This window comes from Amblyomma mixtum, chromosome 2, assembly GCF_055824585.1.
Source record: "Amblyomma mixtum isolate Tamu chromosome 2, ASM5582458v1, whole genome shotgun sequence".
Lineage (NCBI taxonomy): Eukaryota > Metazoa > Arthropoda > Arachnida > Ixodida > Ixodidae > Amblyomma > Amblyomma mixtum.
The window spans coordinates 226,654,314-226,666,534 of NC_143013.1; the positions used below are offsets into that span (position 1 = coordinate 226,654,314).

At 43.2% G+C, this 12,221-nt stretch overlaps 1 protein-coding gene across 1 annotated transcript in view; it reads left to right on the forward strand.

Moving 5' to 3' along the window:
• Positions 1 to 8,736: 8,736 nt before the first annotated feature.
• Positions 8,737 to 12,221, forward strand: part of LOC149362794 (caspase-14-like) — a 90,657-nt gene continuing 87,172 nt past the window's right edge. The window contains exon 1 of the mRNA XM_089573224.1: positions 8,737 to 8,745. Coding sequence (XP_089429350.1) covers positions 8,737 to 8,745 — 9 coding nt within the window. The remainder of the gene's footprint in view (positions 8,746 to 12,221) is intronic.

Here is a 12,221-nt window from a genome sequence, read left to right on the forward strand (position 1 = left end):
CTACTCCACCTTGCGGGATTCCCCTAAATATTTGACAAAAGTACAGTACTATGAGCGCCAGCCAGCACGGCTTCAGACGGCAGAGATCAAGAGAATCTGCTGTCCTGGTCTTAATGGAAACCTCGAACAGAGGGCTCCACGACAACAAGCTTGCTTTAGATAATAAGAAGGCCTTCAATACCGTTAATTTTGCCCTCGTTCTTCATGAGCTTTATAATTACCGTTTTGGAGAAAATAGCAAGCTGATTTACCACTTATCTCACGAACCTCGAATAGTATGTTCTAATGAACAACTTGATCTCGGTACGACAGGTCCTGGTGGCTGGGGTGCCACGGGGCTGAGTACTGGGACCAATCTTTTTTGCCCTATACGCAAGACGACTTTCCGTCAACCTTAAAACGTTCCCAAGCATTATTGTACGCTGATGACACGGCGTCAATATTTAGAAGAGACTCAATAGCAAAACTAAACAGAAAAATAAACGACGATCTAGTTATGGTCCTGGTGACCATAATTATGGCGGCCATTAGTCATGGTGACCAACCAGCTCACTGTTAATACTCAGAAAAGAAAATACACTGTGCTCAATTCCAGGGGAAAAATATTAACTACAACGTTATCACCTTGTATGTAAACAATGAGCCGATGCAACATGTAACAAGTTTTCAATACCTAGCCTGCATTTCGATTCTTATATGCACTGGAAATATCATGTAAAACAAGTTCTTCAAAGCGCGAGAATGATTTCATTTCCGTATTCTCTGTATACTACATTTTGCTTTTATACACAGCCAGTTAAATTAGTGCATAAAATCTTGGGCCAACAAGCAATCCACGTATCATGAACCCGTAGTACAACTACAAAATAGACGCTAAGAATTACGACATATTCGATATACACTTGCCTCTGCAAGCCACTTTTCAATGAGCCTGTATTTTACTTCTATAATATATTTATACTCTAAAAGCAGAAGAGACAAGTTCACAAAATAGTGAAATTCAATGACCCATTTCACCATAGTATCTTTGTAACTCCTAAAAGGGACACTAGAGCAGCAAGTACAAACCATTTTAATTAATGTGCGGCAACAGTTACGGGAAAAGACTGATTGAATTCAATGGTCCCCTAGTGGGGATTGGCATTCCTAATGATGTTGAAATAAAAATTTAATTTTCACAATTTTCACAATTTAATTTTCGCAGATGACACTACGCTCGTCTGAACTTACCCGAGCTTACCCGAGTTACTACCCGAGCTTACCCCAGTAACTCGATCGTCTAAGCTCGGGCAGCAACTCGGGTTGCTAGGCAACGACACAGGATCATACGTGCCGTTTTTGCCAATATGCTTGTGGTGTTAGCTTGTGGTTAAGCGGTTGGTTTAGCTCGTGCCGGCTCCCTGGCCGGCACGGCGCACGGCGCCGTTATGAGCTGTGAACCCCAGCGCCTCTGCGAAGGTGGTGCCCTCTGGGTGTGTAGGCGACAGGCAGCAGCGCCGCGGCGCCATCTGTTGGAGCGCAGCTGATGTGGTTGCTAACCAATAGCGACTGAAGGTCGTTCGGTAGCCGCACCGCCGCAAGCACACGCGACCAGCCGAGCTGGGCTCCAGTATTGTTGCTTTCGCAACAAAAATATATATGGGGGTAAAACGACATCTCAGGGCTAACTGTGCAGACGCAGTTTACCTTCAATTATCCTTTGTGTTCTCATATTGCTTCATATCAATGGCACAGGGACTGCGGGGGAAAAACGAGTAAAAATCAAACGATTAGCTAAATATCGCTTAGTCTATGATTCAGCAGCTCGTTACAGTTAGCTAGTGTCTTCATTCCTTCAGTAGATGGCGTGAGAAAATGCAAATGCAAAAATAATTCTGAACCCATTACCACGATTATAAAATAATTTACTTTCGTTCCAGCGCGCTATTTGTAAAAGTTCGTTTATAAATGTATGTAGCATTAAATATGTATTGGTGACTAAAGCTCATGCCATAAATTGGGACTCGAATGTCGAATCGGTACATCAGGAGCTTTTAGAGCCTATGTTTTTTAAAAGCATTGTTGGCAAAAGCACCTAATGACGTCAAGCGATTGGCCTAAAAAACTTTCGACCAGTGCTGGAGTAGGGTTCAGCTGCCTAGAATCTTCAACAAAGGACGCGGCGAAGCAATCTAATGAAGCTACAAACACTTTCCGCTAGTTTTGATGTAGCAGGTATAGGCGGCCCGATTTTGTTGCCGAAATACGCATGTCTGTAAACTTGAGCTGCTCAAAACTAAGAGAAAAAAAAAAACAAACATTTTATTTATTGTACAAATTACTGCGTTAGGAATTAAAGGCAAATAGGTACGGGTACTTGTATCCTTCGGTTAAATTTCGCTCGAAATTCGACTTTGATGTAACAATGCGGCCTTACTTTTGCGCACAGTGTGATATTTAATTTCTTATTTTTATTCGTGTTGTACATGTTTACAGTATTACAGCCCTTGAAACAAATCGTGAGCTACTTTTTTATCCCAGATAATCTGTTGTTCACTATGTTCCGTACTGCGATGTATATCTTTTGAATCTTTTTCATTAGCTCCAGCGACATTGCTTTTGAATGTAACGTTTGCATTACTCTAATGTCTGTTTCACATGCAAGCGAAAACGCTAGCGAATCCTGCCGCTACGGCGAAAAAACCTGTTGCGAGTCGTCGTGGCGATGAGCGCCGAGGTTCCAACAAGTTGGAAATTTTCGCTGTTACGCGCTGCTCAATCGTTCACTCGCTTTCATGTCAACCAGCGTTAAGTCTAAATTTTCGTCGTTGTCGCGTCTCGTATTTGAAGTTTTACCATTAACTACTGTTCTTGACTTTTGAATTGTTAGCTCTACTGGTCGTGTTTCCATCTTCCGAGTTATGCTGATTCCACGCATAGAATCCAAGGTGGCGGGCCCCATAGCAACGACATTGTGTTAGAGCGTTAAGCTCTATTTCTCGTGTTTCAGGTCTCAGCGTTATGCGTTAAACAGAAATCGTAACCAAGTTGTTGCCATGGTAACCGAGGTGGTTACATAGTGGAATACATTAAGGAGAGGCGGCAGCGTGGTGCTCAAGCACGACAAATAGAAATTAATTTCTGTTGATCCATTATATAGTGTATGCCTGTCAAGCAGGTATCAAAGTCGGGCCACTTAGTGCCGACGCCCGTGTAAAGCTTGTGGGCTGACCATTTGAGGCAGAATGTTCCAGATGGTTTCGTACAATTCAGCATTTCGTGCAACGTAAACTCACTCGTTAAGTTAGGACCTGGCTCGCAGCACGGACTCTAACCGGCGGCATATGTTAGTTCTATTAACGCTCGACATTCGATCGCTGCCTTGGCGTCGGCTCAATTTTTTTTGCTAGTTACATGCACAGGAAAGGTTGCTTTGCCGGAATACTTTGAAAAAAGCGCACGTACTTTGGCACGATATATCGAAATTTTATTGAGCCACAGCACTGAGGATAATTGCGTCTTAGAAATTCTAAAACTACTACTAACGACGGGGTGCAAATCTCTAATTGCAGTGAGGAGCCTAACTCTGCTAGTTAAAAAAATAATTCTTTAAAGTTAGTTAACCAGATTACTGAAGGCAATTCTCAAGTTTTCTCATGGCCGCCAACATTGCTAATACTATGCCATAATCGTCATATTTTTACCATAAAAAGCCTATTTCGAAAATTTTTGAAAGTCTTGAGTAAAACATTTGCTATATGCCAGTTGCCGTCTTCCTGGCTCCGGTATCGATAACCTACAAAGCCTCAATCGCATGACTTTTGAAAATAACTTTAGTTCTTCAGTTTTTATCTGTGTCCATGATTTTAATTCACCAGACATTCATTGGCCGCCTATGCAGTGTTCCACGAGAGAAACCAGAGTATGTAGAGAGCTTCTTAACTTCTCGCTAATCTTCGAACTTATCCAGGCAAATAGTTAAGCGAGTCGGAATTATGCGCTCCTAGATTTCGTTTTTCTATCTTCTGATCTAATTAATAAAGGTTACAAGTATGATTTATTCACGACATCTCTGATCTAAAATCAATTCTTTTCTCTAACACATGTGCCCTTAATAACGCACAGTTTTTCTTACTTCAGTTCGCTACTTTAGCAGAGCTGAGGATGTTTCAATCACTGACTATCTGGCTGATTGCTTTAATGATTTCTTGCTCTTGACTTGCTACAAATGACGTCGATGCCCTTGATCATTGCTTTGAGAAAATTGTCAAAACATGTATTGATCACTTTGTTCCCATTAAGACAAACAGAAAATTCCTAAATTGCGATAGATAAACCAAGAAATTTTACACTTCCCTTATCGGCTGCAAATACGACGTTTGAAATCGTTCAGAAAACCGGAGAGCATAAATCGTATTTAACCAGCAAAGGAAGAACTTCTCGTCTCGATCAATTCAGCTATGAACTGCTATGGCGTTGGGCTAAAAATTTTTCTAACGATTAATCCTAAGAAGTTTTGGTGTACTGTTTCGCGAAAGGCCACTCCATCCAATATGTTGATACAAAATGACTTAGATTATTCAGTGCCCTAAGAAAATTTCAGACGCCTTCACATTTTTCCAGTCCCTTTTTACCCCCCCCCCCATGTAGTGCCCGAAAGGGCCCTTAGGGTAAATAAATGAAATGAAATGATAATCGCGTATTCCCGTCGTTACTTGTACTTCTTCTCCAATTAGTAATTTAGAACTTTCTCGACAGGGAGTCTTACATTATATTAGGCTTCGGTACTATGAAATAAATTTTATGGCCATTGCGGCATTCCTAATACATTTTTATTTCGGTATTTGTTATGGACAGTTTGCTGTTTGCAAACCAAATTCAATGAATCCCTTGCTTTTGATACCGTTGTTGCCTCTTGGAAGTTGGTGTAAGTGCACCCTTTATTTAAATCTGGTGACAAAGAACTTCTATGCAACTATAGGCCCATTTCGCTAACATCCTTGTTGTGTAAAATTCTGGGAAATATCATTCACAAACAAATCACAGAGTTACAGAAACGAATAACATTTTATCTGGTGTTCAACATGGCTTTAGGCGGTGGTTTAGCACAGAAACAAAATTAGCTTATTTCGTCCATAACATTTCTTCTAACTCAGATTGTGGTAATGAAGCTTATGTAATATTTATAGACGTCTGTAAAGCTTTTGGTACTGTCATTTGTTCTAAACTCTTGTTCAATTCAAAGCTCACATAAAAAAGTCTAAGTTTGGTAAACTGGATAACTATTTTTTTTTCTGCCCGCTCTCTGTGAACGACATTCAGCGCAGGCGAATCCTAAATGGTTCCACTCTCTTCTTGTATTGACCAAAAGTTTAGGGGAATCCCCTAAGGTGGAGTAGATTTGTAAATAAGGGAGTAATTGTTCGTTGACGTCCACCCCAGCGCAGCTGTGCTTGGGTGGACGTCAATGAGTAATTTCTCCCTTATTCTCTTCTTGTGTGCCTCAAGGTTCTGTCGTAGGAACCTTACTCTTTGCTTTAATTAATGATCTTCCGAATATTATCAAATCTAAAATTCACCCGCATGCAGGCGATTGCGTCATATATGACATCATTCATTCCTCCGAGGATATCACTGATCACATTTTCACAATAGGACAAGGACTGGCAAATAAGCATTTATCGTAAGTCATATCATGACATTTTGTAACAACTCGCGCTCTGTTTTTGCCTGTTCATATGATAGCCTATCAGTAGAAGGGTATTTGAATATAAGCATTTGCGCATAAATTTTACGCCTAACACATTTCGGTGGAAGCGTATTAAGTTCATTTTGCAGGAAAGCCCTCCTGAAACTAAGGTATTTAAGAGCTACTTTAGCTGAAGCTGCAAGAGAACAAAAGTTCTCTTTGATGTAAGAATTGATGTAAGAATCCTTAATCTACCCCCTAATTGATTACGCCTACGTTACATGGAACACTCATAAACAAAAAATATTACCAAGATCGAAAGGGCTAAAAAAACGTTGCCTTCGTTTCTTATCAGTGCCGTATCAATTTTTTGCCAAGTGCCGTCCTTCCTTCATTGCATAACTGCGTATTTTATGATGTCATTGGCACTTATATTAAATAAGTTGATTGACCTCACTGAATTATAATTATTTTGTTTCTTTGCTGGAATTGTTGCATTTTGGTGGCTAATTGATTGCAGTCTTTACATATCTTTCTTTTTCTATGTACACCCATCCCTCCTGCTGCAGCTGCGAATGGAGCTGCAGGCTGTAAAAATAAAAAAAATATAATATATGCATATATTAAAGCGCACGTCACTCTGTATACAAAAGAGTCGAGAATGCCAGCCAGCTTTTTCTACAAAGAGGACCGTGTGCTGGTGTTTGCACACAAAGAGTTCTCTGCTGGGTCCTCATTTATTTTTGTAGATGAATTTCCATTGACGGCTTACTTCTGCGCTTGTGCTTCCTGTTGCAGTTATCTGAATACCAGCAATGAGCAGGACGGCCAACGAGAAGCCTTCAGACCAAAAGCTGCCAGAGTTCCTGGAGGTTAGGTTGCTTATTTATTTATTCGTCCTTTTTTAAGCAGCATGTGCTTCCAGGGCACATTCTTGGCATTCGAACGATCATCGTTCCTGACCAGCAGGCAGGCCGATGCTCGAACTTGACCCGAACCTGAAACTAAAAATTGCCGAAACATTGGAATTTCCATGAACAGAGAATTTGGGAAAGCAAATCTTCACTCCGCTAAAGCCTATTGAAGCGAAATCAAGTGCGCTGACACCGGGCATATTGTTATACATGGCTCTCTGCTCGGCACGAATATGCAAAAAAGATGTTGAGGTTTTGCCGACCACGCTGAATACGTAGGTATGTCTTACAGCGTTTTTCATGGTGAAGGTGAAGTTTCACGCTGATTCCAGCTACTCGGCATAGTTAGTTAACAACGCTAATAAAGCATTACATTTTTGGTTCGGGCTTTTTTATTCACAAAATTCGGGTGAAGTGTTCTCTCTTTTTATGACTGCAACCTGACTACCAGCTTGCAAAGCTGACGTGAGAAATGCAGACTGCGTATGCGGAAGCCAGTTCTGTTGCTGAGAAGTTATGGTCTATTCGGGTTCACAAAGATCAAATAACCGCCTTTGACTTGGCACGTGTTATGCAGGCGACCCTGGGAGGACCCGCGAACCGCCAAGGAAAGAATAGATTCCCACAGTTTCGCCAATATTTTGAAAAAAGTGCAAATGCAAATTTGAGTCCTTTGAAAACCTCCCGCCATTGTTTGCTCGTGGTCTAAGCACAATCTAATCCATGCAATGCTTTTATCTAAATCTGTAAAGGTTTGTTTTATTACTGGTTTGTGGCACGCTCTCGTCTGTAAAAAGAAAGTCAGTCGATTTGGGTAATTAGGCCAAATGCGGCCAGATGCGCTAGCTTGATGCGTTTTGGTTCTGCTCTGCTCTGCTAGGGTAAGTTGGTTGCTGGTGCATGTTCTATCGTACACAAGTGAAGCGAGGACATGGCAACACCTGTCATAGCACCTGCCTTATGCCACTCCACCCCTGCTCACCTGCCACCAGCTACGCCTTCCAAGTAAGCCACCCGGAGGTCAGGTGAGCAGTGGCACAAGGCAGGTGCTATGACAGGTGTTGCCAACACTGGGACTTGGGTTTTGTTGCGACCCAGGTTGATATTCCCGAGCAGCCTCTAGCAATTAAATGGGCGTCCGCCTGCCACGCTGGGCAGGTGAGCAGCCTGCCAGAAAACGTATTTCACACATACAGAGAAAGACAGACAAACACACAGCGGCCATATGCAGGGAATGGCCACTATAAGTGGTAGCGCACTAAAAAGCGATCTTTTTTTTCTAAACATATTCTCTTCCATGAAACATTCTCGTCCTTCTTTTTACGCACATAACCAGGCCCCGGAATGGTATTCTATCGCATTCACTGAAGTTATCTGGAATGACTCATGCCCCAGTTGTCGGATTAGAAACCGACCGCGGCGACCGCGTTTCGATGGAGGCGGAACGCAAAAGGCGCCCCTATGCTGTGCGATATCAGTGCACGATACAGATCCCCCGGTGGTCGAAATTATTCCGGAGCCCTGCATATGGAACCTATCTTATTTCACTCCTTCCTTTATATCTTTCCTTGCGGCGCGGTTCAGGTCTCCACCAAGACGTGAGACAGATGCTGCACCATTTCGTTTTATTAAAAAGCGATTTTCGCGCAGTATTTCGTGCTTAGCGCTTCTAAAGCACCGGAAATTTTTCTTTCGTCTTTGAAATCTCAGACGTGGGAGCATGGAGCTCACACTTCAGAAGCATGACTATTGTTTCTGTGTGGTGTAAAAGAACATTTTTTCTTCGGCTTTTGACAAGTGGATCAAGACAGTGTATAAGATTTTTTCGTGCCAATTTTTTCGGCTGTGTTTAGAGAGTGTCACTTATATAATAAGCACTTCTGAAATTCTCCAGATTAGCGGCGGGCAACAGCTATATTTTGGTAAAGGCTTGTATGGTATTTACAAACTGTTCTCATGCTCTTTTTCAGGAGAAACTAAAAAATCATGTACATTTCTTGGATAATTTGTATATGCAAAGCGGCTTTTACAAGGAGTGCTTAGCTTGGAATACGTTCAAGCACATGTCGCCTCATTTCCCAGTATTGCCTCTCTCTTGTGACGAACCGAAATTCGATGATACTATGAAAGAAGGAAGACACTGCCACTTTGATGATGCCCTTGGTGAGTTGATTTTGCGCTTAAGTTGCGAGTATACGGTAATTAATTTTCCTATTAGAGATATACCACTATGAAAGAGCAGGCGCTAATCTTTTCAAGAGATACTAAAACTCTTTGACGTTGTCAAATGTGTTTCTTTGTTGCAGCCACTGTTGTTTTTCACTAAATATCTGATCCTTTTGGCTATTATCTGATATATCATTACTCTCATGTTTACTATAGCGGCGAAAAAATTTATCATCTGCTGGACAGTTTTGCAGCAGTTCTTTCACATCGTTTTGTGCATGTCAAATTTCATCTCAAAAAAGCCCTAAAGAGAGTTTTTTTTTTGAAATCCGTGATAATAAGGAGTTACCCAGGCAAAGTCACTTCTAGCGGTACGTAGAATTGGATGAATTGGGGCAAAGCCAGTCATGTCAGTGAATCTGACGCCAAGTGTTTCGACGTTAAAAAGCCCTCCGCAGAAGGAATAGTGCACTTTGACCCCACCACCCCGTAGAAGCCAAGTGAATGCACCGGCGGTAATCAGCAGTTGCTGTACTTATCTCCCTTCTCACCTCTGGCTTTGCTGTCTGCTCTTGCCTTCAGCTCATTCCTTCGTTCCTTGTGCCTAACGTTAGTATTGCAGGGAAAGAAACTTTAGTGATATCGTACTGAGCTTAAGCGACGCTCATAGTTAGCAGTGCAAAAAAACGAGGACCAAAGCGAACAAGGAGACACAACACAAGCGCAGTGTAAAATTTGTGTCTCCATGCGCTGCGCTTGTGTTGTGTCTCCTTGTTCGCTTTGGTGCTTGTTTTTTTGCGCTGCTAAGTATGAATCCACACCAACTAGCCCAACTTTCTGTACTTATTAACTACATTTCTTGTTCAATGGGTTCTTTTTCTTGTGTAACTTTAAAAAAAAAATAAAAAAACTGCGCTTGTGTTGTGTCTCCTTGTTCGCTTTGGTCCTCGTTTTCTTTTGCGCTGCTAAGTATGAATCCACACCAACTAGCCCAACTTTCTGTACTTATTGACGCTCTGGAGCTCGCCTTGCGAGGACCTGAGATCCTGTCACGCTCTCCCGTTGGAATCCGTAGTGAATGGCTGCCTCTGCTGCTAATATCATTTGTCTATAGGCTGCCCCTTCTAGTGTGAAACATTGCCGCCCTCTCGAAAGTGGAACACCTGTGGAAATTCTTGGTTTTTTACAGCACCCGTTCCTGAATTTCGCGTCGTAAAAGTATGTTATGGGGGTCGGCGCAACCGGTTTTCGGTTTGCATTGGGAACCAGATGGAGGGTGGTTACAGTGCAACGAGGTAGGTATGACGTGAGCAGAGAAATGCATATTTGGAATGGGATTACCAGACGAACCATCCGGAGGTTGGTTTAGCTGGAACTGGAAAGAGTAGGGTACTAGGAGAGTGCAGGAAACTCCAACCGCAGAACTGTTGCCCTGGAAGGAGCAGAGCGTTGCAAGGATCGGTGGTTGCAACGGAAATCACCCGGAGGGTATTTACCTCCGGTTTTGGAAGGACGAGGTCGATTGCTGTGGAAGGAGGCTTTATAGCGAGAGTGTAGGAAGGCGTAGAGGATGGTTACAATGGCAATGGCTCACACGGTGGTTACCGTAGAGGGAGTAGGGTGTGAAGAAAGCAGAGATATCCCCAACCGGCGGATGATGCCCATGGAAGAAGCAGGGCATGGCAAGTGCGTAAGAACACACCACTGCTGCATGGTTGCCATGGGAAGCAACCGGACGGAGGGTTTCGTAGAGGCAGAAGGGTCGTTGCCGTTGAAGGACCGTGCGACGAGATGAGGAGAGTATGGCGAGAGTATAGGAAGCCGCACCACCGTAAAGATGCTGACCATGGTAACTGTAGAAGGAGGAGTAAGGGTGTGGTAAGAGCGGTGGAATGCAGTATTATTCATCTGTGGCAGTTGCTGCGAAACGCGTCGTCCCAGGAGAGGATCATCGGCAGCGCTGCGCTTCTAGAGCGGCGGTCTGGAGAGGGGACCTAGGCTAAAAATGACGATGTGTGGAAGACTCAAAACAGCGCCTTAGAGCTATGCAGATGTAAGGTCGCCCTCAACTTCTCTACCAGAACGTGCTGTAAACTATGGTTGCCTTAACAGCTGTCACTGAATGTCGCGTTAACTAATAGTAACTGTCCTAACAATTTTAGAGCGCAGCTCTTAGGCGCCCGTTTCTGCGTTTCGCGGCGTAGCCGTCGCCTTTGCCGTCACCGTCGCTGTTGTCCGTTGTACCCAGCAGTGGACACCCTTTAAGCTGCGAAAGCAATGGAGCGGGAGCTTGGAAAGGAGAAAGTAAAAGCGCAACCTCCTCCCCTCCTCAGCTACCGGCGCGCCAGTGGGGGGCGCTGCTGTGCATAGCAAGTGTGACGTCACACGGTGGTGGTAGAACGAGCGCACGCGCGTCGGCGGTGGTAGCTAGAGATGTGAAGGCCTGAAAAAAACATTGCAATTTTGAAAAAAAAAACGTTTTTTTTCGTTTTTTTCAGACGAGGAGAAATGGAAAGAAACATCGAAAATTTCACAATGCAATTGCAAGGTTTTATGATTGCTTGCTTTTAGTTTAGGTTTTTGTTCTTGCTTTGAAAACCATTACAGCGTGCATCGTTGAACAATTGGAGAGCAGTCGTGATCGCTGTTGTCAGGTAGTGCTTTTAAATTGTTCGTGCTGCGTACGCGGGTTGAAGGCCAGGTCACGTATAAGATCCAGGCTTGACTTAAAAACATACTAATACTTGAACTCATGGCTAAAGTAGAACAAAATGGCTGCAAATTCTACAGCGCTACACATATGGCATAAATAACATAAGCTGCTGTGCACGTAAGCGGTTTTAGCCAAATACAAGCCTAGCTTCTTGATTTACACCGCAGCAGAGTACAGGACATCTGCAGGAATTTGGTCCAGGACAGGGGTCTTCAGCGAAGCACGTGGCCCCATCTACCTGGTGGCAAGACCTTTGCACCAACCAGCCGCTAACTTGTCTGGCTTGCCGACTGCTGCAGATACCACCATCATCCGCCAGCTGCGAACGAAACTAGTCCCGTTTCGGAAACGTCCATACAAGTATTCGCTACAGGCTTTCAGGGGAACGCGTTCAAAAGCTTGTGTATGTGCAGTCGAACCTAGCTGTGGACGCAGCTTCAATCCATGCTGCTGCGCGTAGTGCCGCATCCAGCTACAGTGACTCTGAGTCCGTTATAAAGTGACTTATAGATCAGTTTTTATGTTCCCTTCTTTGGCGTAATAGTACAACAAGTTCGTTCCACAAATATGATATTTATGTCTCCATATTCGCCCGAAGTGCAAATCATTATTTATCTTCTCGGTGCAATAGAACAAGAAGTTCGTTTCACAATATTGACATCTATAACTGCATATTCGACTGAACTTTGGAGCACTAATATTGATCGTTGTGCTGTTGCAAATAAATCTGTTCTTGTCACGTTTTGCAAAATTTCCTATT